Source organism: Balaenoptera musculus, chromosome 2 (genome assembly GCF_009873245.2).
Source record: "Balaenoptera musculus isolate JJ_BM4_2016_0621 chromosome 2, mBalMus1.pri.v3, whole genome shotgun sequence".
Classification (NCBI taxonomy): domain Eukaryota; kingdom Metazoa; phylum Chordata; class Mammalia; order Artiodactyla; family Balaenopteridae; genus Balaenoptera; species Balaenoptera musculus.
Window position 1 is genome coordinate 173,098,514 of NC_045786.1, and position 24,701 is coordinate 173,123,214.

Consider the following 24,701-nt stretch of genomic DNA (forward strand, 5'->3'; position numbering starts at 1 on the left):
GAGAACCTTACTCTGTGTTGCCGTGCATGCACACGGCCATGGTACTTTATGTGTCTGTTCCTGGTGGTCGCAACAACAGCCGTGTGGCCCCTGCCCCGCTGCCCCTCCCCGCCTTGTCATCACTGAGTTGTGCTCGCCATCTTCCAGAGACTCTGCTAAGCGCTTAACATTCACGGTCTCGTCCAGTCCTCCAGCAGCCCCGTGCGGGAGGGCCCGATGCCTGAGGTGAGGGCGGTGCCCACAGATGCCAGCGCCTCGTGGGGCCTCTGAAGTTCACCAGGCAGTTGCACAGGCGTCCTGCCCCCGCCTTTCCCCAGCCAGGCCGCCTTCCTCCCTGGGGCTGGAGCGGCCTTGGCCCTCCCTCGCTCGCTGTGCCCCTGTCCTGACACTGCTGCCTGGGTCTCCCCGACGAGGCCTGCCCTCCTCGGGTGCTGCCCTCTGCACCCCTCCCCCTCATCATTCAAGACTCGGTCGGTATCGCTGCGCTTTTGATAACTTCTTCCAGTTGCCGTATTTGAGTCAGTCTCTCCTCACCGCGTTCCTGGGGGCCCCTTTCCTGCTGCTCCTTGACTTCACAGTCATTGACTTACCACTTACCGTACAAAAGATTAGATTTTTGATTGTAAGGCTCTCGTGACTCACCTTGTGGCCCTAACACAGCACATGGTTTGAAGAAGACCCTAGCATGTTAGTCAATGGTGTCCTCCTTTCACAGATTAGAAAATTGAGGATTGGGGTAGTGCGTGACAAGCCCCAAGTCACCGTCCAGATTTCTGCTTCAGCCGCTGTTTCCCCTGCCTCGCCAGGTTAGTCAGGAGGGCCCGCCCTGTGCCATGGCTGTGGGCACGCCACTGCGTCCCTCGGGTCTCTTGGCCACAGGGCCATCCTCGGTGTTTCTACTCTGACCAGCATCAGCTGATGTCTGAGTGACCGCAAGAGAGGCAGCGGGGATCCTGGGCAGGAAGTGGGGCTCCCTTCCTCCAGCACGGGAGGGAGCGGGCTGCCTGGGACACGGCTATAGCGTTTGTCTTTTAAACGTTAGAATACGAGGTTTGGCTGCTTGGAGAATATAAAAAACAGCCTCACTTTAGCCAGATGTTTAGCCTCAAAAAGACGAAAATGAAGTACTAGCAGTCTCTGTCCTGAATTTATAATCTCCCAAGAGATGGCAAGAAGAGAGTGAATTACCTCTTAAGTCACAGAGGGCAAGTTGGGGCGAACATCATTCCAGGGTCGTAACTGTCATAGAAAGGGAGTGAGCTCTACTCTTGAGCCTGTGAGCTGGGGGCCTTAACAGTGTCACCAAGGGGCAGTGCCGCTTACAGGGGAGAAGTGACCAGGAGCCACGAGGCCAGTAGACTTCCTGCAGGCGTGAAGATGCTCTGTAACTGCACTGCCCACGTGTGGCTGCCGAGCACTCGAAATGTGCTGAGTGCAGCTGAGGAACTGGATTTTAAGTTTTGTTTCATGTCTGTGAATTTGAATTTAAATAGCTACACGGCTGGTGGCTACTGTCCTGGCCGGTGCAGCTCCAGACCAAGATCTGCCTGTGTGATCTTGTGTGACCTTCTGCGAGTCACTCCCCTGCCCTGCTCGTCCCCACTGTGCGCTCCGGAGCCTGCAGGCGGCCCCCGTAGCCCCCGGTCGAGGCAGGAATGCCCGCCCGTCTGGGTGAGGGCCGTGTCTCCATGCCTAGAACGCGTCTGGCACGCAGTAGGTACTCGGTAACAAAAGGATGGCTGGATGGATCAAAATGGGCCCCAGTCCTGTGTTGAGGGTCCTGTGGCTGGAACCTCCTGGTGTCGTGTTGAGAGGAGGACGTGTCCATGGAGGTGGGGACAGAGCGCCAGGACCCACCATCCCACTGCCAGTCCTGCTCTGCTCTCTCTCTTCGCACACGGACCCCTGTAATGAACTCCTCTGTTTTGAGTTTGCGCTAGTGAAAAATTACCTTTCCCTCCTTGAACTTCGAGAATTTTCATTATAGGTACGTGTGTGTTTTTCAAAGGCCCCTGGAGTAGTTGTTTCTTGGCTGCACCCCAGGGGACCCGGCAGTGAAAGCATGGAGTCCTAACCACTGCACCACCAGGGAATTCCCTCTAAGCCCTTTTTTCTTCCTTATTATATTTTTTTTCTAAGCCCTTTTTTAATAGGCATCTCACCTTTATATATTATTTGTGAGTTGAAGTGAGAAATGCTCTACCTTATGATAGTCCCTTACTTTGAGTTATTTACAAAAGACAGCTGCTGTGAGTTATTTTACTGATTTTGATACATGAACTTCCTGGAGAACAAAAACCATGTGTTGGAACCTGTTGTACAATTCTTTTAGTTTCGCTGGTTTCTCTGAATTTAGCAGGCTGGTATTTAGGGCTGGCAAACCTTAATAAGAGCACTCCATCTTTCCCTCCAGTAACCATGGTAAAACTGACTCTTCTTTCTCAGTGCGGGACGGTCTGGAGACGTCGGGATGCCCAGAGCAAGTCCATGGGCAGCGTGCGGAGAAGCCGCCGGGGGCCACGCCTTGCGAGACGAGGCTCAGAGGCTCCTCCGTGGCCAGCTCCGTGGCCAGCGAGCCCAGGAGCCGGAGCAGCTCGCTCAACTCCACCGACAGCGGCTCCGGGCCGCAGGCAGCTCCCGAGCTGGGCAAGAGCAGCCAGCTCACCTCGAAGAGATTCAGCGTGATCAGCTCGGAGGACTTCGACCAAGAGCTCATTGTGAAGCCTCTCAAAGTGAAGAAGAAGAAGAGGAAGAAGAAGACAGGTACCACCCACGGCCGAGCACACACGACCTCCCTCCGCCCCCGTGGGGCCTTGTACCAAACTCTCTGGGAAGGCTGCTGCTTGCTTGCCGAGTGAGCACTGCCCGTTCGCTGGAAAGCACAGAAAGCGGGTGTCTTTCCTCCTCGAAGGAGTTTTACTGTGAAATATTCATACATTATACACACACGTAAAGCATTAAACTATATGTAACATACCACCCTGCTTAACAGGGCTGGGTGTTATACTTTTCAATATTTAAGTAAAAATTTCAGTTTATTCACGTACATCATTTATTAGACCAGAGAGATTCTATGAACCTGGAAGGAAGGTCATGGAAATCTTTAGATGGATCAATTTATGTTTAGTGTAAGGTATGTCATCAGATATGGGCTTTTTTTTCTCTTTTCTCTTTTTTTTTTTTAGGCCGCACTGCACGGCTTGCAGGATCTTAGTTCCGCAACCAGGGACTGAACCTGGGCCCTTGGCAGTGGAAGCATGGAGTCCTAACCACTGGACCACCAGGGAATTCCCAGATATGGGATTTAACACTGAATTTTTAAAAATTTTTTACTCCTTGGTGCCTAGTGAGCCTCTCTAGCTAAAGATCACTGCGATATTGAAGGAAAATGTTATCAGATCCCTTAGCATTTCAATCATTAAAAGAAATTGGTCTGTGATCCATTTGTTCCTTTGTTTTTCTTAGTTAACATTTTTTTTAATAGTAATCTTTTATTTATTTATTTTATTTTTATGTTTATTTTTGGCTGTGTTGGGTCTTCGTTTCTATGCGAGGGCTTTCTCTAGTTGTGGCAAGCGGGGGCCACTCTTCATCGCAGTGCGCGGGCCTCTTCACTATCGCGGCCTCTCTTGTTGCGGAGCACAGGCTTCAGACACGCAGGCTCAGTAGTTGTGGCTCATGGGCCCAGCTGCTCAGCGGCATGTGGGATCTTCCTGGACCAGCAATCGAACCGTGTCCCCTGCACTGGCAGGCAGATTCTCAACCACTGCGCCACCAGGGAAGCCGCAGTTAACATTTCTTGAAGGAGGCCTCAGAGCCCATCATTGTGTACAGTATTTGCATCCATTTAAAACATACCTGCACTGGGATAATTTGTACTTAAGAGATTTATTCTTCACCAATTAGATATCCTTCATTTAAAGTGCTTTTATCTTAAGCCAAAATTTTGTTTTTTAGTTAGTGTCTTACTAGATTCATGCCTAATCTTAAACGTTCTTCTTTTAAACAGAAGGTGGAAGCGGGACTACCTGCCCCAGTTCCCTTGAATCGACTCCCTGCTGGGAGTGTCCTGGCGATAGCCCCCAGTCCCTGAACACGGACCTGCTGTCCACCACCTCGAGTTTGGGCAGCATCGTGGATCAGTCCAGCACAGGGTCTCCTGACCAGGAGTGCAGTCTCAGCGGTGAGGCCAACAGTGTCCTGCCGGAACACAGCGACCCCGAAACATTTAGTGTCTTGGAGGCGCCCCTCCCCGCCCCTGACTCATTGAGGGAAGAAGGTGACGGAAGAACCGAAATCCCACCACGTGACGGCGCAGGCGAGACGCAGCCGCCTAGCGGGGTGTTGCGTTCACCCTGGCATCCGAGGGAGGACGCGGAAGGGGGTGATGTCATCGCGGAACTCGAAGAGGAGCCCTGTCCCGTGAGCGGTGGGCCAGGGAGCGCACAGTCACCCTGCCGAGAGCAGGGCAGCTCAGCGGAGGCCCGGGAGGCGGGGGGCGTGGAGCCTGCTGAGCCCCAGAGCGCTCTTCCGGAAGCCCCCCTCCCGGGCTCACCCCCGGTGCCTTCCAGCCTCAGCTGGGCTCCCGGCGCTGAGCGGTGGCTTCCAGGGACCAGAGCTGAGGAGCCCAGTGAAGAGCAGGGCTCCCTGAGGCACCTGGGGGCCCCAGGCCACCTCGGCTCGAGTCCCCGGCACGCTGTTACTGACGATGACACAGGCCAGCAAGCAGTGGCTGCGTCCCAATGTGACTTGGGGAGCGCAGGAGGACGACGGCCTCGCTGGGTCTCGGCCTCGGTGGCCAGCGCCCGTGCGCAGCCCTCACGGGACCAGGCGTTGACGTCCAGTGACGAGGAGGACATCTATGCCCACGGGCTGCCCTCTTCGTCCTCGGAGACGAGCGTGGCAGAGCTGGCAGGGGGCCGCTCCCTGCAGGACCTGCGCCCGCCGGGCACAGACGAGCCCGGGCTGCTGAAGTCAGAGGAGGTAGGTGCGCTCCTTTCTTAAGGGAAATCATTGGCAACCTGATTATATTTTTCTGTTTATGCAGAGAAATTATATTCCTACTGTAAAACCTGTATGCCAGGTGTTTGGAAGTCTGGCTTTGGGGGATTTCCAGCGCAGGGATCTAGAATGGCGTGGACTCCTGCTGACCTGTCACCCCTGCTCAGTTACCCACTTTACCAACAAAAGCAGCCTCTCCTTGTTGATTCCGGCGGGGCCGGCCCAGCACGGGCAGCTAGTGCTAGTCATCCCAGAGGACGGCTGGATTGGCCTGGGGGCCGCTCCCAGAAACCAGTGGCGAGAGGCCCGTCCACCTGTGGAGGGGAAGGCGCTGCCCCTCAGACACGCGTCTCGAGGAGCCGTGCCTCCCTGACCTCCAAACAGCGGCGCCTGGGCTCCCCTGCAGGCTGTGGAGAAACCAGGTTTCGAGTGTCCACTTTCCTGGGTCGGGTTCTACCTAGCCTACTGCAGTTAAGAGACGATTATTAGCTATTCTTCGTCATTTTATATAAAAAAGTGGCTTTTAAAAAGTGCTTGTTTTCCTTAGCAAGTAATTATTATTTAGCTGTATTTGGTTTCAAAACTGTGTGTTGTAAGCCCTCCTGCTAAGTGGGTGTGAGGTGTGGGTTATGCGTGTGAACTTACAGCCACGTGTGCTTTCCCCAGATGTGCCTCTGGATTCTCTCCGTCCTAATGATATCAGTGTGGCATTGGGGCAGCTCTCACCACGTGCCAGGTGCCATGCTAAGCACTTTACAAGTTTAACTCATATACTTCTCTAAAAACAAAATCCACAAGCTAGGTGCTCCCGTTTCACAGGAGGAAGTGGAGACTCAGACAGTTAAATGGCTTTCACCAGGTCGCATGGCAAGTGGGGCCAGGGTGGCCCAGGGCCCTCTCTCTCAAACCTCTGTGCTGTCTGTCCTGCCTCGAAAGTGAAATGTCCTGCTTATTTGTTGTAAGACAAAATGCCCTTTCACTCAGTCTTCCGCACATTCACCCTTTCGTGAGTGCCTTCGGCTGCCAGACTCTGCGTCAGGCGCTGGGGACACTGCAGTGCCCGTGACAGGCAGTCGTGGATCTCAGAGTCCTGGACACGTGTGCAGATCCTCCCAGTTGAGTGGGACTCGGGCGATGGTGATGAACAAAGTGCAGGCGGGGTGCGGTGCCCACCAACCATGGCAGGAGCCGAGCAGCTGAGGCCGAGGGCGTGGGCAGTTGGCATTCTAGGCCAGAACTTTAGAAAAGTCCTAGGTGAGGGGGCACCTGGTACTTTGAGGACCTCCCCCAGCCTTCACCGCTCCCCCCCTTGTCCCCCTCCAGAGAGCTGGAAAGCCACATTGTGTTGGGTTGGGGGGTGGGTAAGGCGTGTCCTGGTGAGCCAGGGCCAGATCGAGAGGGGTTGGGTGCCATAGTCTGTGAAGCAGTGAACGTCCATGTGTGGGTGATTGTGCAAATACGTGGGTTTCTTTTTCAGTTTTGGAAAGCTGTTAAAGTGCACACTTTATTTAGCTTTGATTTTTAAAAGAACCCTAACATCTAAACCTAAGTCTACAAGATTCAGTCAGGCAGTGTCTTGGCCAGATTTCCATCAACCACATGACATGCCACGTGTCCGATGATTGGATCAGCACTTAAAAAAATATGGTGAAAAAAACAAAGATAGTGGTAGTGCCATTTCTCCTAACACATCTGTAATGATTAGCTGTACAAAAAATCAATTTGCATACAAGTGGGAAGTGAGGTATACCTGTAGCATAAAACCAGATCCTTTGAATGTAGCACTAGGTGAGGGAAGAGGTTGTAGTATCTGTGACAGAGTGTTATCCAGGAACGTTATGGGGTCTTCGTAGGGGACAGCCGCTCCCACTTCACAATGTTTCTGTTAGAGCTGGTCCAGAGATAGAGGGCCGACTTAAGTGATTGCACACTTTTCTTACTGACGACAGTACGACACATGCAGCTGTGTCCTCTGCCGCAGAACTCAGCAGGCTCTGTCCTTGTTAGTTTGCAGAAAGCTGGATGGGTTACTCCGGGCCGGGCTACGGCATTCTCAGCTTGGCGGTCTCCGAGAAGTACATTTGGTGCCTGGACTACAAAGGCGGCCTGTTCTGCAGCGCGTTGCCGGGCGCTGGGCTGCGCTGGCAGAAGTTTGAAGATGCCGTCCAGCAGGTGGCAGTCTCGCCCTCAGGTTCGCCTCCCAGCTCCCTGCTTCTTGCCCCAGGTGTAGACGCCCGAGCACACAGGGACCAGTCCATTCAGCAGACTTGCCTTTTCCCGCAGGTTTGAGGGGTTTTCTCCAAAGAACGCGGATTGCTGCATTTGACATCAACTGAAAATAGTGTAATTGCAGTTCAGTTTTTGGTTTTTTATTAATTGCAGTGGTAAGACATGAACATGTTTTGTAAGTTATACAAATAGCTTGCATTTTTGAGTTTTTTTTTTTTAGAAATATTAACATACAAATGCCTTATAAAAATAAATCTGTTTCCATTTCTTAGTGTTGTTGTTTTAAAACTTATTTATTTATTTTTGGCTGCATTGGGTCTTCGTTGCTGTGCGCAGGCTTTCTCTAGTTGCAGCGAGCGGGGGCTACTCTTCGTTGCGGTGTGTGGGCTTCTCTTGTTGTGGAGTACGAGCTCTAGGTGCGCGGGCCTCAGTAGTTGTGGCACGTGGGCTCAGTAGTTGTGGCACGTGGGCTCAGTCGTTGTGGCTCGTGGGCCCTAGAGTGCAGGCTTAGTAGTTGTGGCGCACAGGCTTAGTTGCTCGGCGGCATGTGGGATCTTCCCGGACCAGGGCTCGAACCCGTGTCCCCTGCACTGGCAGGCGGATTCTGAACCACTGCGCCACCAGGGAAGTCCCTTGATGTTGCTTTAAAGCAACTGAACTAATGAAGATGGGCCCGTGGTTGTGTTGGATAAGTTTGGATTGTTTGGTTTCTTTCTTAGAAATTATTCGGTAATGAGCTATATATATATATGCTTTGGGTGAATAATCTACTCCCTGACTGTGAAAAGAAAATGCCTTCCTTCCTTCATGCCATGATCAGGCCATTTTCAGTGAGCTGGAGCAGACGCTTCCTGGATGAGGTTCTACCCCCTCATCTATACAGAATAATTTGCTTGTTTGTCACAACGTTGGCCGCTTTACCTATTTGGGGGATGGCGAGTGGAACAGAAGTGTGTATGTGTATCGTAGCTGGTTTACTGTTAGGACGTTGGAATGCAAGGCAGACGACACTGAGCCTGTGACCTCCCCTCGCCCTCTGTGCTTTGAGATGGATTTCCTCTGACTCTCCTGGTCTTTGTCACTGTGTAAAATACCAGTTTGTTCAGGGTTGTTTTGTTCTATCTCTTTACCTCTTTGAAAAATATTTTTCCTTAGAGACTAAGATACTAGCCTGTCCCATTAGCTGGCTTTATATAATTACGGGTTTTAATTCTTTTCCTCTCAGTTACCTTTGGGTCCGTCTCCCCAGCCATGTATAAACTTTGGTTTTTTCCTGATTATGTGAATTACTGTGTGTTTCCAAACCGTTCAGCCCCGCGCTGCTCTAGCAGGAGCTCTGTCTCCACCAGGGTTGGTGCTCGGGCCGAGCGGTCCTGCAGGGCCCCGTCCAGCATGGGCACCCCGGCGGCCGCGGGCTTGGCCAGCTGCCTCGCTTCCCACACCTCCCTCGGCGCCTCGTGCCAGACCCTCTCGTCCAGCCCTCCGTGCTCTCGGTGACTCCGGTGGTTTCTTAGACGCCACCTGCACCTCCATAGACGGCCTTCCTGTCTGCCCTTCTCCTCCCCTCCCCTTCTTCTGTGTATCACAGTCCCTTTCTAAGTGAAAAAAGGGACAGCCCAGCTCAAGTGCTTCCTTTCCATCTGCACCTCGTCCGTGTGGCTGGTCCAGAGCTGACCCACTCCCTTTGAATCCCTGTAGGACTTTCGGCCTTTCTCAGGACGCTGACTGCGCCTCCTGAAGGTCGCTTGGGCCCTCACCTGGCACACCTAGCAGTGCTGGTGCTGCCTGTCTTCCGTGTGATGAGCGCCTCCGATGCGCCAGCTCTGTGTGCTGTGTCCCTGATACAGTCTCACCTGCAGCCTTCCTAGCAGCCTCTACGGGGCAGACGATCCCGTTTCACAGACGAGGAAATGAGGCTTGGAGACACTGAGTGACATGACGCGCAAGCCACACGGTGGGGGGTGGTGGCAGGGGTTCAGACCTCGGCGCCGCAGGCTCTTTCCCCAGTCGGGGTGGAAGCAAAGGGGGGTGTGTTGTAGAAATCTCTCTTCCCCACAGCACCCAGAATGGACTTCTGGGGGTGAAAATTCTCAGTATTTATTGGACAGTGAATATAATTTTTATTTCCACAGGAGCCCTTCTCTGGAAGATTGAACAGAAATCTAACCGAGCCTTTGCTTGTGGAAAAGTGACCATCAAGGGGAAGCGTCACTGGTACGAAGCTCTGCCCCAGGCGGTGTTTGTGGCCCTGAGCGATGACACGGCCTGGATCATCAGGACAAATGGGGACCTGTACCTGCAGACAGGTAGCTGCAGGGGGCGCCCCAGCGCCCGTCGGGTCTGGTGTGATTGCGCTTTGGTAGCGACGTGCTTAGAGACAGGGACCAAGAAGCTAGAAGTCAATTTAAATGAAAACACTTCTAGAAAGAGAGTATTTGCCATTGGAATCTATTAGCAGTTTTCTGCTACTGACTCACATTCAACCCAGGACAAATTTAGGGCAGGAATTAATAGAATTATTTAGCGAGGCACAGAAACAGAATCTTATTCTCCTTACGGCTAACCATTGTGTATCCCTTATCCTGCAATGTCAGATCTGAAGAGGAAAGAATAACAGAGAAATGGCATTAGAATCTTTTTCCCTTCAACTTATGGCTGGATTTTTTCAGCTAGGTCAAAGCCCTGCTTCTATACGCTTACTTACACTTGGGTCAGGAAAAAACAATGAGAAATAATTTGCTCTAAATAGCAGTTTATCTCATCCTAGGAAACTGCCCTGAGGGGGACCTTTAGCAGCTGGAAGAGACACAGTGGGACTTGTTTATTAAAAATAAACTGTAATGAGAGTCAGTGTTTACGTACTGTCAGCAAAATGAGATACGGGTTTCCAAAAGCAATGTGATTCACCAGTGCCTGGAAACGATTACTGGGCAGGAGCTCTTTTTCGGATGTCAAGAGACCGTACTGGATTTATGTAAATGTCAATCTTTTAACCATTTAATATTGCTGATTCCAAGAGAAGGGTTTTTTTTTTTTAATAGATTTTATTTATTTATTTATTTATTTATTGGCTGCGTTGGGTCTTCATTGCTGTGCGCAGGCTTTCTCTAGTTGTGGCGAGCAGGGTCTACTCTTGGTTGGGGTGTGAGGGCTTCTCATTGTTGCAGAGTACAGGCTCTAGGCGTGCAGGCTTCAGTAGTTGTGGCTCACGGGCTCTAGAGCGCAGGCTCAGTAGTTGTGGCGCACGGGCTTAGTTGCTCCGTGGCATGTGGGATCTTCCCGGACCAGGGCTCGAACCCGTGTCCCCTGCATTGGCAGGTGGATTCTTAACCACTGCACCACCAGGGAAGTCCCCCAAGAGAAGGTTTTAATCTCTGTTGTGAACTATCAGCCAGGGACGATTCTCTGAGATTTTTTTTTTTAACATCTTTTATTAGAGTATAATTGCTTTACAATGGTGTGTTAATTTCTGCTTTATAACAAAGTGAATCAGCTATACATATACATACATCCCCATATCCCCTCCCTCTTGCATTTCCCTCCCACCCTCCCTATCCCACCCCTCTAGGTGGTCACCAAGCACCGAGCTGATCTCCCTGTGCTATGCGGCTGCTTCCCACTAGCTATCTATTTCACATTTGGTAGTGTGTATATGTCCATGCCACTCTCTCACTTCGTCCCAGCTTACCCTTCCCCCTCCCCGTGTCCTCAGGTCCATTCTCTATGTCTGCGTCTTTATTCCTGTCCAGCCCCTAGGTTCTTCAGAACCATTTTTTTTTTTTTTTTTAGATTCCATATATATGTGTTAGCATGCGATATTTGTTTTTCTCCTTCTGACTTACTTAACTCTGTATGACAGACTCTGGGTCCATCCACCTCACTACAGATAACTCAATTTCGTTTCTTTTTATGGCTGAGTAATATTCCATTGTATATATGTGCCACGTCGTCTTTATCCATTAATCCGTTGATGGACACTTAGGTTGCTTCCATGTCCTGGCTATTGTAAATAGAGCGGCAGTGAACATTGTGGTACATGACTCTCTGAATTATGGTTTTCTCAGGGTATATGCCCAGTAGTGGGATTGCTGGGTCGTATGGTAGTTCTATTTTTAGTTTTTTTAGGAACCTCCATACTGTTCTCCATAGTGGCTGTATCAATTTACATTCCACCAACAGTGCAAGAGCGTTCCCTTTTCTCCACACCCTCTCCAGCATTTATTGTTTGTAGATTTTTTGATGATGGCCATTCTGACCGGTGTGAGGTGATATCTCATTGTAGTTTTGATTTGCATTTCTCTAATGATTAGTGATGTTGAGCATCCTTTCATGTGTTTGTTGGCAATCTGTATATCTTCTTTGGAGAAATGTCTATTTAGGTGTTCTGCCCATTTTTGGATTGGGTTGTTTGTTTTTTTGGTATTGAGCTGCATGGGCTGCTTGTAAATTTTGGAGATTAATCCTTTGTCAGTTGCTTCGTTTGCAAATATTCTATCCTCTGAGATTGAAAGCCCTTGAACATCTGGCTCGCTCTCAGATGTGGGAGAGCCGGCATCCTAGCAGCTCCTGCTTGAGCCCAGAGGGCAGCCTTGCCAGCTCTGGGCCACATGCCGGCCCTGGTCTCTCCAGCCTGGTTCCCATGTCTCCCTTGAAAGTGAAAAATATCTGGAAAGGCATACGCTCGTCCAACTTCCAGTGGCATCTGAGTTTCGTTCCTGCTGGGGAAACAGGGTACTTCTGGCCTGGGGGTGAGGAGGGCCTTAGGAATCACCTGGGCAGTGGTTGCAGACAAGCTCAGACCACTCAGAGCTACTGGGTTGGAGTCTCCAGGGTTGTCCTGAGGGTTTGCAGTGTAAGAAGTCCAGGAGGTGATTCCTACCTAGTTGAGTTTGAGGAAATGCAGCCCAAGGACTGTGATACCGTAGGGTGCTGTTGTGGTCGGGCAGGGAGCGCGCTGAGTTCCGAGGCCTGACTGCAGGCTGAGACTGTGGAGTGATACAGGGCTTTAGGTGACAGCTGCTGTGCCAGCTCCCTTAGGAGTGGCTTTGAAGCTCGTTAGACAGAGGTTGCAAAGAGGCGGGGGAAGAGCCCTGGGTGGGGAGTCGGGGACGCTGAGCTCTGGCCCTCACCTTCCATCTAGGAAATTCGGGGTTTTCATTTTAGCAGTGGAAGCCCCGCATGCCACGTACAAAGCAGGGGGAGGGGAACCACCCGTTGGAGGTGCTCTGCAGAGGATGCCTGGAGCCCTCAGATCCCTGTGGGCCCAGGGGCAGCTGCGGCTCCGAGGGGCGTGGCCACAGAAGACGTCCCTCGGCCTGGGCCCTCCTGGCTCCGGAGCTGACTGCTCTCCTGCACTGGGCTTTCACGTTCTTTTGGAACATTTTTAGCTACTTTGGGACACCAGAGGATTCGGAATTGTTATTCCTCCAGTTTTCAAAGAGCATCTGAAAACAGTTCAGGTGGATATTATATTTAAGCACAATCTAACTATTTTATGTTGAGTAGACCTTAAAAGGAGAAAGTACTTATTATGAAAGGATATAGCAAAATACCAAAAAAGAAAAGTAAGCAAACAGAATGAAAATGAGGTGTGAAGTCCTGATTGTGTGACTTTGGGGGCTTCCTGTCCTTCTCCCCGGCAGGTCTCAGCGTGGATCGCCCCTGTGCCAGAGCCGTAAAGGTTGACTGTCCGTACCCACTGTCCCAGGTCGCAGCCCGGAACAGCGTGGTGTGGGCGCTGACGGAGCAGAGGGTCCTCCTGTACCGGGAGGGTGTGAGCAGCTTCTGTCCTGAAGGGGAGCTCTGGAAATGCGACATCGTCAGGTATCGTGGGAGGAGCAGACACATTTTCAGCGTCCCATTTGTCCCACTGTCTGTTCTTTGTCAACTTGACTCTTCTTAAGGGACCCATGTGAGCCTCTCCTGGGCAGAGCTGGTTCCCTGAAGGTTTCCAAGGTCGTGGTGTTCTCTGGGATTGCCAGAGCCAATTTCAGCAGCCTGACCTTGAAGACACTCTGTGCCTCTTTCCGACTGGCAGACTGGACATTGGGTCAGAGCTCAGTTTTATAAATGCTACTGCCCTCCTGTGTAATCTCAAGCCCCACACGGTCACGAGTCTCTCGTGATGGTCTTTCTATAGAACTGCCCAGTGTCAGATAGTTTCCGTTTAGAGTCTCAGATGACTTAGGGCCAAATATTTTTCTTTATTTTCCTCCTAGTCAGTTGAAATTAATCTCTGAATTGCAATTTATTTCGTTACTTTCTACCAGTCAAAATTTTAATTAAAGAATTACTGTCAGATCATTTTGCTGGTGTGAAATTATCAGTGGTCTTTAGAAAAATTAGATTAGGATACTCTCGGTTTGAATTGAGCAACCCAGTAAACTTGAGTGAGCACCTGTTGTGAGCCAGGACCGTGCTGGGCTGAGTGAGCGTGACCCTGCCCTGCCCTCGAAGAGCTCCCCATCCGGGGCAACCAACGCCAGTTAGCGTAGATGGTCCTGAGCTGGAGAGGGACGCGCAGCACCGAGGACGCCTCGGCTCCCCCTGCAGAGGTCAGGCAGGCACCGCGCAGAGTGGACCCGCAGCTCAGCCTCGAAGCTGGCGGGGACGTCACCGGCTGGGTGGGAGGAGGGCATTGCCCGCAGAGTGGGCAACGTCTGCCAGGCTGCAGCTGCCCAACACAGCCTGGCACGCTGCGGAGTTTCTGTTCGCTTAATTGGTGAAGGCAGAGGTGGGGAGATGGGCCACTCGGGGCCTGGAATCCCTCATGCGCCTGCTCTCTTCTTCCCTGGGTTAGTTTCCCTTAAGAGCTCCCCCTACCGTCCTGGGTCTTCAGGGAGTCTTTCAGACACCCCCTCGCTTCAGAACAGTATATATCTCACAGTCGTTTAACTCGAAACTCAAGCTTCCTTCCTCGGAACTTGTCTCTTGTCCCACACTGAGCCCCCCAGGACGCTTGATGCCGGCATCCTAGATGCGCTGGGGGCCATGAATGCGGGTGTTGACTCCGCGCTCTCTTCCTCGTTTCCAGTGAAAGGCAGGCTTTGGAACCTGTCTGTATCACTCTCGGGGACCAACAGACCCTATGGGCCCTGGACATCCGAGGACACCTGTGGTTCAGAACTGGCATCGTCTCCAAGAAGCCCCAAGGGGACGACGACCACTGGTGGCAAGTAGGTGTTGAGCTCCCGGGCCACGTGCCTGGGTGCCTCCCTGAGTCGGGGGGCTCCGCTCTCCCTCTTACAGCCCCTCTCTTTTCCCTAAAGAGATCGGGGGCTTGGAGTAAATAAACAGTGTTCGCTTTTACTATTGGATGAGTTAGACTTTGCTGTATTTGAGCACACTAGAAATATCAGGGCACAACAAGGCTCTGCTGTATTCAGTATCCTATGATAAACCATAATGGAAAAGAATATTAAAAAAAAAAGAATGTATACATATGTATACCTGAATCACTTTGCTGTACAGCAGTAACTAACACAACATTGTAAATCACCTATACTTCAATTTAAAAAAAAAAGAATTATCAGGGATTTCATCACAGGACGTAACTTGTGAAGCTCTCTTTGCTTATATATGTAGGCTTTGTTTGTTTATTTATTTATTTATTTATTTTTAAATTTATTTATTTTATTTATTTTTGGCTGCGTTGGGTCTTCATTGCTGTATGCGGGCTTTCTCTAGTTGTGGCGAGTGGGGGCTACTCTTTGTTGCAGTACGCGGGCTTCTCATTGTGGTGGCTTCTCTTGTTGCGGAGCACGGGCTCTAGAGCGCAGGCTCAGTAGTTGTGGCGCACGGGCTTAGTTGCTCCGCGGCATGTGGGATCTTCCCGGACCAGGGGTTAAACCCATGTTCCCTGCATTGGCAGACGGATTCTTAACCACTGTGCCACCAGGGAAGTCCCTGTTTATTTGTTGTTTTTTTTTTTTTTTTTTTTTTAAATTCACGTTCTTTTATTTATTTATTTATTTATTTATGACTGTGTTGAGTCTTCGTTTCTGTGCGAGGGCTTTCTCTAGTTGCGGCAAGTGGGGACCACTCTTCATCGCGGTGCGCGGGCCTCTCACCATCGCGGCCTCTCTTGTTGCGGAGCACAGGCTCCAGACGTGCAGGCTCAGTAATTGTGGCTCACGGGCCCAGTTGCTCCGTGGCATGTGGGATCTTCCCAGACCAGGGCTCGAACCCATGTCCCCTGCATTGGTAGGCAGATTCTCAACCACTGCGCCACCAGGGAAGCCCCCTGTTTATTTGTTTTTTAATTTTGATGTTATTTAGAAATTTGTCATTATATGCCAAATAAATCCAGTGACAGCCATTTGAAGACCTAGATAATAATAATGATTAATTCTGGAGGAATGTACTAAGAAGAAAAGAGATTAGACAATAGATGTGAAAAACCCAACCGACAATTAAAATTCACTATCTCTGCTTGTACAAAAGGCCTTGTAAGTAAATGGTATTTCAACGAAGAAAGGGGAATTTTCCCACATGCCCCCAGAAAAGTAAACACTTTGAGAAATAGTAAGGTAGGGGCTTCCCTGGTGGCACAGTGGTTAAGAATCCGCCTGCCAATGCAGGGGACACTGGTTTGAGCCCCGGTCCAGGAAGATCCCACATGCCGCGGAACAACTAAGCCCATGTGCCACAACTACTGAGCCTGCACTCTAGAGCCTGCAACCCACAACTACTGAAACCCGCACGCCTAGAGCCCGTGTTCCACAACAAGAGAAGCCACCGCAGTGACAAGCCCGCGCACTGCAACCAAGAGTAGCCCCGCTCGCCGCCACTAGAGAAGCCCACGCGCAGCAACAAAGACCCAACGCAGCCGAAAATAAATAAAATAAACAAAAAGAAATTAAAAAAAAAAAAAAAGAAAGAAGTAGTAAGGTATAATCAAGCTAACTTTTGCCCTTTTGGCACCATTCAGTGTAAACGTAGCGCCCGTGGTCACCCAGCATGGCAGGTAAGGCTGTGCTGGCATCGGCGGCTGTGGGATACACAGCAGCTCTTGAGTGTTCTGTCTCCATTGATTGGTTCAGATGTTATTGTCGCCTTAGACTTGCCTCGTCGAGGGCAGGTCTTCCAGTGGCTGCTCTCAGGTCTTTCAGATGAGGATGTGGAAAAGTAAGCTGTGTTTGCTCTTTGATGAGTATGTGTGTATATACACAGTCTCTAATTTAATATGCCAGGTACTATTTGAAAAGTTACACAATTGATTGAAAATTACCCTCCCTGTATTTGTAACCATATTATATGGTTTTATACACACACACACACACACACACACACACACTCAAGTGTAGTAGATGTACTAAATTCTGTCTTTAAGTAGCCTAAAGAAAACTAGTTATAATTTTATCATAATATTCAGAACATGGTCTTCAGAGAAATTTGACAGAATCGTCTCTGAGGTGTTTGGAAACGAGTTATTTTAAGTACTATAAGATTGATTTCTCTGTAGTGCTAGAGCCAGCATTATGTTTGGCTGTTAAACCTTTCTTTTCTTTTTGTTAATTTGCATCCTGCTTATCTGCCAACCCTGGGTGCTGGGACTGAGCCTGTCACAGACTTTCTGTGTGGCCTGGCGTCATGCACCCCGAGGGAGGGCAGAGCTCCCGGGCCATCACACGGCAGCGTGGCACTGGTCCCCAGGTACCTGCCCAGCGTCCTGTGGGCTCTGATGGAGTCTGCCTAGCCAGGTTGGCACGTGCTCTGCTCTTCAAGAGAAGCAGGGCCGCGGGCTCTGCAGCAGGGCCCTGGGGCTGACGTGCTGACACCGTTTGCTTATACCTCAGTGCAGGCAGCAGCTCACAGTCAGTGCGAGCCCTTTCACAGATAAGAAGGGCCACAATCGCACATGTACTACAGTACTGGTTTTTATAATAGTTTCCTTTTTGTGTGTTTTGTTTATTATACGTTAAGTTAAGTGATGTCACTTTCACTCAGCACTTCGCTGTGTGTGACCTGGGAGTGTGGCCTGCACGAGGCTGTCCTAGGCGTAGGGCGGTGACGTTCTCTGTAACCCAACCCAGCAGGGCAGAAGTACGTGGAAAGTCATGCAGAGTCAGAGAGCTTTCTAACAGCCAGAGCTGGCCGGCAGGGGAGAGGGTTCCTTAGAGGGCAGCACCCTGGAGAAAGATCTCTTTCAGGAATGTGAGAGAAGCGTGTCTTGAATCTGAGCCCAGGTGCATTCTACACATCCAGGACAGGTCTGGTCTGTGCTACTGTTCTGGCGTGATTATTAACAGTCCCAGTTAGGTCATGAATTGCTTCATCACCCTACTTACACTACCTTTTTAAACCCATATTATGATCCTAAGTATTGTACACTGTTGTCCATTACAAATTCCTAAATTTTAAAAACAAAATAATCCTTTCTTACCCGGGTCGCAGGGTTTTCAGAACCCAGGAGGAGCATGAACTCAGAGAAAGCTGCTGTAAGAATTAGAATAAAAGACTTATAGGATGCGAGGGGGTGATAATCATAAAAATAATACATGCTCTTTGTAACAGGTCCATGCAATAGAAAAGTGTATAAAATAAAGGGTGAACGTTTTCTTCCATCCCTCTGAATCCACCCCTCGGAAGTCATCACAGCCAGCAGTGGGGGGTGTCCTGCCACACTCCTCTCCAGTCCTCACACAAATGTGCACGTGCACGTGGGTATTTGGGTGTTTGATGGGTGGGGGCCGGGCCCTTAGCTCTCAGGCAGCGAGCATACAGAAGGCGCTTGTACCTGCACTGAGAGCAGGGTGTCTGCCCGTCTCCCCTCCAGGTGAGCATCACAGACTATGTGGTGTTTGACCAGTGCAGCTTGTTCCAGACCATAATCCATGCCACACACTCAGTGGCCACAGCGGCCCAGGTGCCTGTTGAGAAGGTGGCGGATAAACTGCGCATGGCGTTGTGGTCTCAGCAGCTCCAGTGCCAGCCGAGCCTTCTTGGGGTCAACAGCAGCGGCGTCTGGATCTCCTCGGGCAAGAATGAAATCCACGTCTCTAGAGGAAGTCTCATCGGTGGGTGAATCACTTCATTTCCACGCCGGCTTGATAGGCAGCTCCTCTTTAGAGCCAGCATTTAAGGAAAAGCTTTCTGATCTCAAGTGGAAAAGATAATTTAGTGCCAGTGGTATGAAGTGTCTGGAATGGAGGCATTCCCTCTGCTTTCTATCAGTTCCCTCCTTTCAGTCTGTCATTCCTATGGCTTGGATACCAGCGTCTGGATGGTGTGCGATCACTTCCCATTAGGAACCTATTAGGCTCTAAGAAGAGCACGTGGAGCTCATTTTTATGTTAATAATTTCCAGCTAAATGAAAAAAATCCTCCCGTTCCTGAAGAGCCTAGTAGAAAAAATGATCGCACTGTTGAACATGCAAGGCTCTGGCCAGATCTGTAAACGTAGGTGTAAATCCACATTTACCCACTGGGGCTTCATTTCTGTGAGTGAACCCTGCTTTGTGAATTTTCCCCAGCTCTCCTCCCCCCGCGTGGCCGCCCCCGACCCTGGGCTGTACGGTGCTCTGCTTTCGGGCTGGCTCTTGCAGTGCTGGCTTGGGTCTCCTACTTGGAGGACACTCTAGAACCAGCTGTAAGGGGTTTGAAGACCAGCTGTAGTCTAGAACTAAAGTTCTGAAGTATGTATGGTTTTTCTTTCTTCTCTCTTTAACAGACTCTTCCCATTATTCTTTCTAGGCACTTACTGGAATAACGTTGTTCCCCGGGGGACAGCTTCTGCCACGAAGTGGGCCTTTGTGTTGGCTTCCACTGCTCCCACAAAGGAAGGTTGGTTGGGGAGTGCAGTGCACGGGTTACAACCATGTTACAGCAGTCTGACAGTTACAGCCATGGTCTGACGTGGCCTAGTTGGGGCGGGGGCATGGCCGTGGGGCCCTCAGGAACTGGATGCGCTGGTGTCACAGGCCCGCAGCCCTCGTTGGCTGAGCCGAGGGCCCCCGAAGCTGGATAGGCCTGCCCAGGAGAGAACGACCTGGTGTGGTGACCTGAGTGGGTCTGGAGGCGAGCTGCCCTTCCGAAGGAGGGGAGCGTACAGTGTGACCGCTGAGGCCGGCCGCTGTTGACTTCAGCGACACGTCTCAGGGCCAGTAGGCACCAGGCTTCTCTGGGTACCTGGCCATTTCCCCTGTGAATTCTGTCACCTCCTCACAGGCTGGTTTACAGCCTCTGGCTGGCCTAAGTCCCACTGTCATGCCCCTGGTAGGGCAGACCTCCCAAAGCCCTGACCACAGCTCGGGGTTTGGAGCCAGGAGAGGCAGTGCAGCTACCCCAGGAGCTGGGAGCTGGGGCAGTCAGGCGGCCCCAGCGGAGGCCGAAGCCTCCTCCCAGGATCGCGCTGAGGGTCAGATGAGAAGATGTCGGGCGTCTCTGGTTCAGAGGGAGCAGTTGGTGAGTTCGAGCCCGTAGTCCCACTAGGATGTGCAGAGCTTGGTCAGTACAACAAAGTGCTTCCTCCCCAGATTGTTCTGACCACAGTCGTGCAGTGAGTAAGCTCTGCAAACCACAGGTTCTTTCCCAAGCTTGGCACAGGTCATTCGGCAGCAAAGCCTGACCTGAGCTGATGGGAGGCTCCTTAGAGCCTCCGTCTGTCCTGCTGACTATGACGGTGACGCGTTTTGTTGCAGGAACGTTGCTGCACGTTGTGGGGGGGGTGGGTGGGGTACTGCTGGCTCCCGGGCTGTTCCGTAAATGTATGGCATACCCGTTACCTTATGTTTTCAAGATCCAAGGTAATTTTGAATTCCAGACCATAACTGGTCCCAAGTTTTCGATATACTTTAGATAATATATTCTGACTGAGGTTTTAACTTCCCCAAGTGTGGTTTGCATTTTAAAGTGAATTAAACCTGAAGGACTCTAAAAACGGGGGAGAGAATGAAAGCATGTAATTTTGAGGTGAGGATGGGAAGAAAAGGCTTTGCAGCTTGCCGGGCCTTTTCCAGCAGCCTCCGCCCCGCCAGCCCTCCCCTCACCCGCCACCAGGACAGGGGAGGTTCCTCGGTGCCGTCCTTCCGAGGCATTGCCGACCTTTCTCCCTCTAGGACGCTGGTTAACACAGCAAGTTGAACGCTTCCCGGTCCATTATACAACGTCCAAGGTCCGGGCCTCTGAGGCAACGTTGTGGGCCCCCTGAGGTCTCGTTAGCCCAGCTTCCTTTCATTTCTTTCAAGTGTGTCGAACTTGTTTCCTATGAACTGGCTGGTCCCGGAGCGTCCCCCTGAGTCCTGGCTGCTCCTTCCCCGAGGTGGGGAGTGAGGGTGGGAGCTGGGCAGCCGGACTCTGCAGGCAAAGGCTGCCCCGAGAGCCTCGCCGGTGACGCCGTGACCTCTCCGCAGGAAGCTCCCTGTGGCTCTGCCAGAGCAGCAAGGACCTGTGCCGCGTCAGCGCCCAGCACGCCCAGTCCCGCCCGTCCACCGTGCAGCTGCCCCCCGACGCCGAGATGAGGGCCTACGCCGCCTGCCAAGACGCCCTGTGGGCCCTGGACAGCCTCGGCCAGGTGTTCATCCGGACGCTGTCCGCGAGCTGCCCCACGGGCATGCACTGGACGAGGCTGGACCTCTCGCAGCTGGGTATGCCCGCCCCCGCCGCCAGGCCCTGCCTCCCGGCCTCATCGGGAGGGGTGCCCGCCCGCTTCCCGGGGCCCTGTGTTCAACTCTCGTGAATTCCTGTAGGCTGCCTGGTCGGTTGCTGGATTTCAGGAGGTCGATTAGCCGCTCCTGCAGGGTAATGGGCCTCTTAAGAATTTCGTGAGGAGCTTTTCTTTCCCACGCTTTACGGGTTTTCAGAACCCAGGAGGAGCACGAACTCAGAGAAAGCTGCTGTGAGACACGCTCGAGATGATGCAGTGGGTGCAGCTGCCTCTGCTGGTCTGTCTGAACGTGGCGGCTGCTTTGTGCGCTTTCCGTCTGGGGGACCCGGGGTCCGCGGCCCGCAGCCAGGAGAGCGCCCAGGCCTCCCTCCGCCGGAGGGGTGTGTGCCGCTCCCACTGCCGCCTTCCCTGAGCCCCCCCTTCCCTGAGTCCCCCCCTTCCCTGAGCCCCCCCTTCCCTGAGTCCCCCCCTTCCCTGAGCCCCCCCTTCCCTGAGCCCCCCCCTTCCCTGAGTCCCCCCCGCAGGGCTGCAGGGCAGCCCTGAAGCGTGAGGCCGTTTGTAAATCATTCATTCCTGTTCCGAGGAGTACGGCGATAGAACGAGCCCACGCCCTGAGGTTATGCCCTGGGCAGAGGGGCAGCTGTGGCTGTGAGAAGGTGCAGGCAGCTCCAGGGTGCACGCGAGCCTTGGGGCTACTTCCCTGCCCAGCGGGTTCCCGTTTTGGTGAACTGACAACCAGTATTTTGTTTGTTAGGTGGTAGAATTGAATTTTACAAGCATTTAACCTTTGAGAATTCAACCACATGTACTCGTTTGAAAAAAAAAAAAAAAAAAAGGACAAAGAAGGCAAGAAGGGAAGGGAGGACGCCTTGTCCACCTCCCGCCCTGGCAGCCCCTGGCTGCGTCTCCAGCTGACGGGCCTCTCACCGTCCCATGATGTGCAGAGGGATCGTCATTCTTTCGTCCCACGAGGCCCCCAAATACAGCCCAGCTTAGCTAAAGAAGCAGGTTGGTTCTCCACTAAAGAAGCAAGCTTTGTTCCAAGGCTAGGAATTTTCCAGGGTCATTTTGATTATGCTTTTGGACTCACTCGCACCCTGTGTTTTGAACCTAATCCCAGCGCCAAGGCCGGTCCCCGTCCAGCTTCTGAGAGCGCCTGCCGGCCGCCATCGTCGATGGTGATGGACCAGCGAGGCTGCAGCTGGCCGTGCCTCTGCCTGCCAGCGCGGGGCAGCCCTCCCGCCGGCCCCGGGGAGCCTTTCCTCGGTTCAGAGGTCCTGTGGGCCTGAGCCACCCTCCTTTGGCCCCCAAGCAGACCAGGTTGGGAGTCTCTGGAGGTAAAAAGGCCAGGGCGAGGTTGGTGTCCTCCTCGCTGCAGGATCCTGGGAGCGCTGGGGGCCCTGCCCTTGCCCCCCTCTGGGGCAGAAGCGGAGCTCGCTGCCCGACAGCCCCGCTCAGAGGAGGCCGCTGTGCCGCAGCACGCGCCTAGAGAACGGCCTCGAGCGCGGCTTGGCCTCCGGGCTTCAGCCCCCGGCTCACGCCTCCCTTCCCGTTCGGTCCCGTCCTCCCGCACTGGCGTGCTGGCCAGAGTGTTACAGCCTCTGAGGCGGCTGGCTGGGTTTCCCTGGGGTCGGTGGCCGTTCTTTCAAGGGGAGTGACTCAGCTTTGGTGGGATTGAGTCTCACTTTCAGAGTGGGAGGGGCCAGACAGGGCCACCCTGGGTTCAGGATGTGCTTTGGCTTTCCCTGCGTGCTGGGGGCAGGGGTGCGGGAGCCGAGAACGGCAGGCTTTCGCAGAGCCGCCCTGCCTCTTGCCTGCAGAATCGTCCGGAGTCCAGCCAGAGTGGGTCACACAGACCGCAGGTGAGGTGGTTGGGCCCAGGAGCGGGGCTCCCGGCGGAGGCAGGGCGGCAGCGGGAGGGGTGCTAGCCGCGCGCAGAGCCGGGCCCCGGGCCCCGGGGGAGCTGCCGGGTCACCTTCAAACCTCAGTCCTCACCTTTCTGAGGGTGACAGCAATCCCCGCCCCAGAAGGATGGTGCAAGTAAGCATCGTGTGCAAACACAACCTGTCTCAGGCGGGTGTGACGGCCTAAAAGCTGCCCAACTCCTCAAGCTGCTGGGGGAGGGGCGGTGCTCGCTCGGTCTGGCGCTGTGCGTGACGGGGGCCGGGTCCAGGAAGCTCTGCCTTTCTTAGTCTTTCCTGCCCTGAGCCCTGGATTTTGTTTATCTGGGTTGCTGGCCGATACTGAGAGGATGGGTAAAGACTTCTTTTACCATTTTCTGAACGTCCTGGGAGAACGAAGCAAGTCCAGAGTTGGTAGGCAGGGGAGGCGTGCAGGGAACAGCAGGAGGGGTGCTGGCCTTCCATGTGCCAGGGTGGGGGGCAGCGAAAGGCAGGTCAGGGCCACCAGCTGCTCTGTTGTTTGGCTCTTTCCAGGGATGGTCTGTGTAGCCTGTGGGACAAACCGGTGAATCAAGGTTTCTAAAAAAAGTATTATTTATATTAGGGGATGCAGATTTTGGGTTCAGGTGTGTGCTCCCTGCCAGTGTCCGTGGCAGGCTGTCATCCGGCAGCACTCATTGGAGAGTAGTGAACAGAGAGTGTAGTAACGCAGGTAACGTTAATGCTGCCTTGCTTACTTGCCTGGGCTTACCTGGGATGCTTCATTGTTTTAAAAGTTGGCCATGGTGGTGCTCACAGCAGTGAAAGGAAGCACAGCCTTTTCAAGACTGTGGTTCTACATGTGAGGATTCTGTTCAGTAGCAAACTTCTCTTTCCCAGATGCACTCTTTTTTGTTTTTTGGAAGTATAGTTGACATACAATATTATATTAGCTTCAGGTGTACAATATAGTAATTCGATATTTTTATAGATTACACACCATACAAAGTTATTATTATTGTTTGTAGTCCCTGTGCTGTATGTTACATCTTTGTAATTAATTTGCTTTTTATTTTTTTAATTAAAAATTTTTTTATTTTTTATAAATTTATTTATTTTTGGCTGCATTGGGTCTTCATTGCTGCGTGCGGGCTCTCTCTAGTTGCGGCGAGCGGGGGCTACTCTTCATTGTGGTGTGCGGGCTTCTCATTGCGGTGGCTTCTCTTGTTACGGAGCATGGGCTCTAGGCACGCGAGCTTCAGTCGTTGTGGCACGCGGGCTCAGGAGTTGTGGCTCGCGGGCTCTAGAGCGCAGGCTCAGTAGCTGTGGCGCAAGGGCTTAGTTGCTCCACAGCATGTGGGATCTTCCTGGACCGGGGCTTGAACCCATGTCCCCTGCAATGGCAGGTGGATTCTTAACCACTGCGCCACCAGGGAAGTCCTTAGTTTGCTTTTTAAATGGTAGTTTGTATCCCTTAATCCCCTTCACCTGTTTTGCCCCTCCCCCCTTCCTACTCCCCTCTGGTAACCACTAGTTTGTTTTCTGAATCTGTGAGTCTATTTCTGTTTTGTTGTATTTGTTCATTTATTTTGTTTTTTTAGATTCCACATATAAGTGAAACATGCAGCATTTGTCTTTCTCTGTCTGACATTTCACTAGATATAACACTCTCCAGATCAATCCACATTGTTGCAGATGGCAGGATTTCATTCTTTTTTAAGGCTGAGTGATATTCCATTGTGTGTGTGTGTGTGTATATACACACACACACCCCCCACACATCTTCTTTATCCATTCATCTGTTGGTGGACACTTATGTTGCTTCCATATCTTGGCTATTGTAAATAATGCTGCAGTGAACAGCATGCTGGGGTGCATATATCTTTCCAAATTAGTGTTTTCGTTTTTTTCAGATGAATACCCAAGAGTGGAATTGCTGGATCATATGATAGTCCTATTTTTAATTTTTTGAGGAACCTCCATAA

At 52.0% G+C, this 24,701-nt stretch overlaps 1 protein-coding gene across 5 annotated transcripts in view; it reads left to right on the top strand.

Moving 5' to 3' along the window:
* The window catches only part of TECPR2 (tectonin beta-propeller repeat containing 2), a 103,437-nt gene that overhangs the window by 42,300 nt on the left and 36,436 nt on the right, over window positions 1–24,701 (top strand). For 3 of the 5 annotated variants that reach the window (XM_036841539.1, XM_036841540.1, XM_036841542.1), the window contains exons 8-16: window positions 2,446–2,763; window positions 4,010–4,983; window positions 7,009–7,192; window positions 9,363–9,536; window positions 12,873–13,053; window positions 14,264–14,405; window positions 17,984–18,248; window positions 18,925–19,014; window positions 20,583–20,816. In XM_036841539.1, coding sequence (XP_036697434.1) covers window positions 2,446–2,763; window positions 4,010–4,983; window positions 7,009–7,192; window positions 9,363–9,536; window positions 12,873–13,053; window positions 14,264–14,405; window positions 17,984–18,248; window positions 18,925–19,014; window positions 20,583–20,816 — 2,562 coding nt within the window. The remainder of the gene's footprint in view (window positions 1–2,445; window positions 2,764–4,009; window positions 4,984–7,008; window positions 7,193–9,362; window positions 9,537–12,872; window positions 13,054–14,263; window positions 14,406–17,983; window positions 18,249–18,924; window positions 19,015–20,582; window positions 20,817–24,701) is intronic. The other 2 variants (XM_036841543.1, XM_036841544.1) reach the window with 2 other exon arrangements.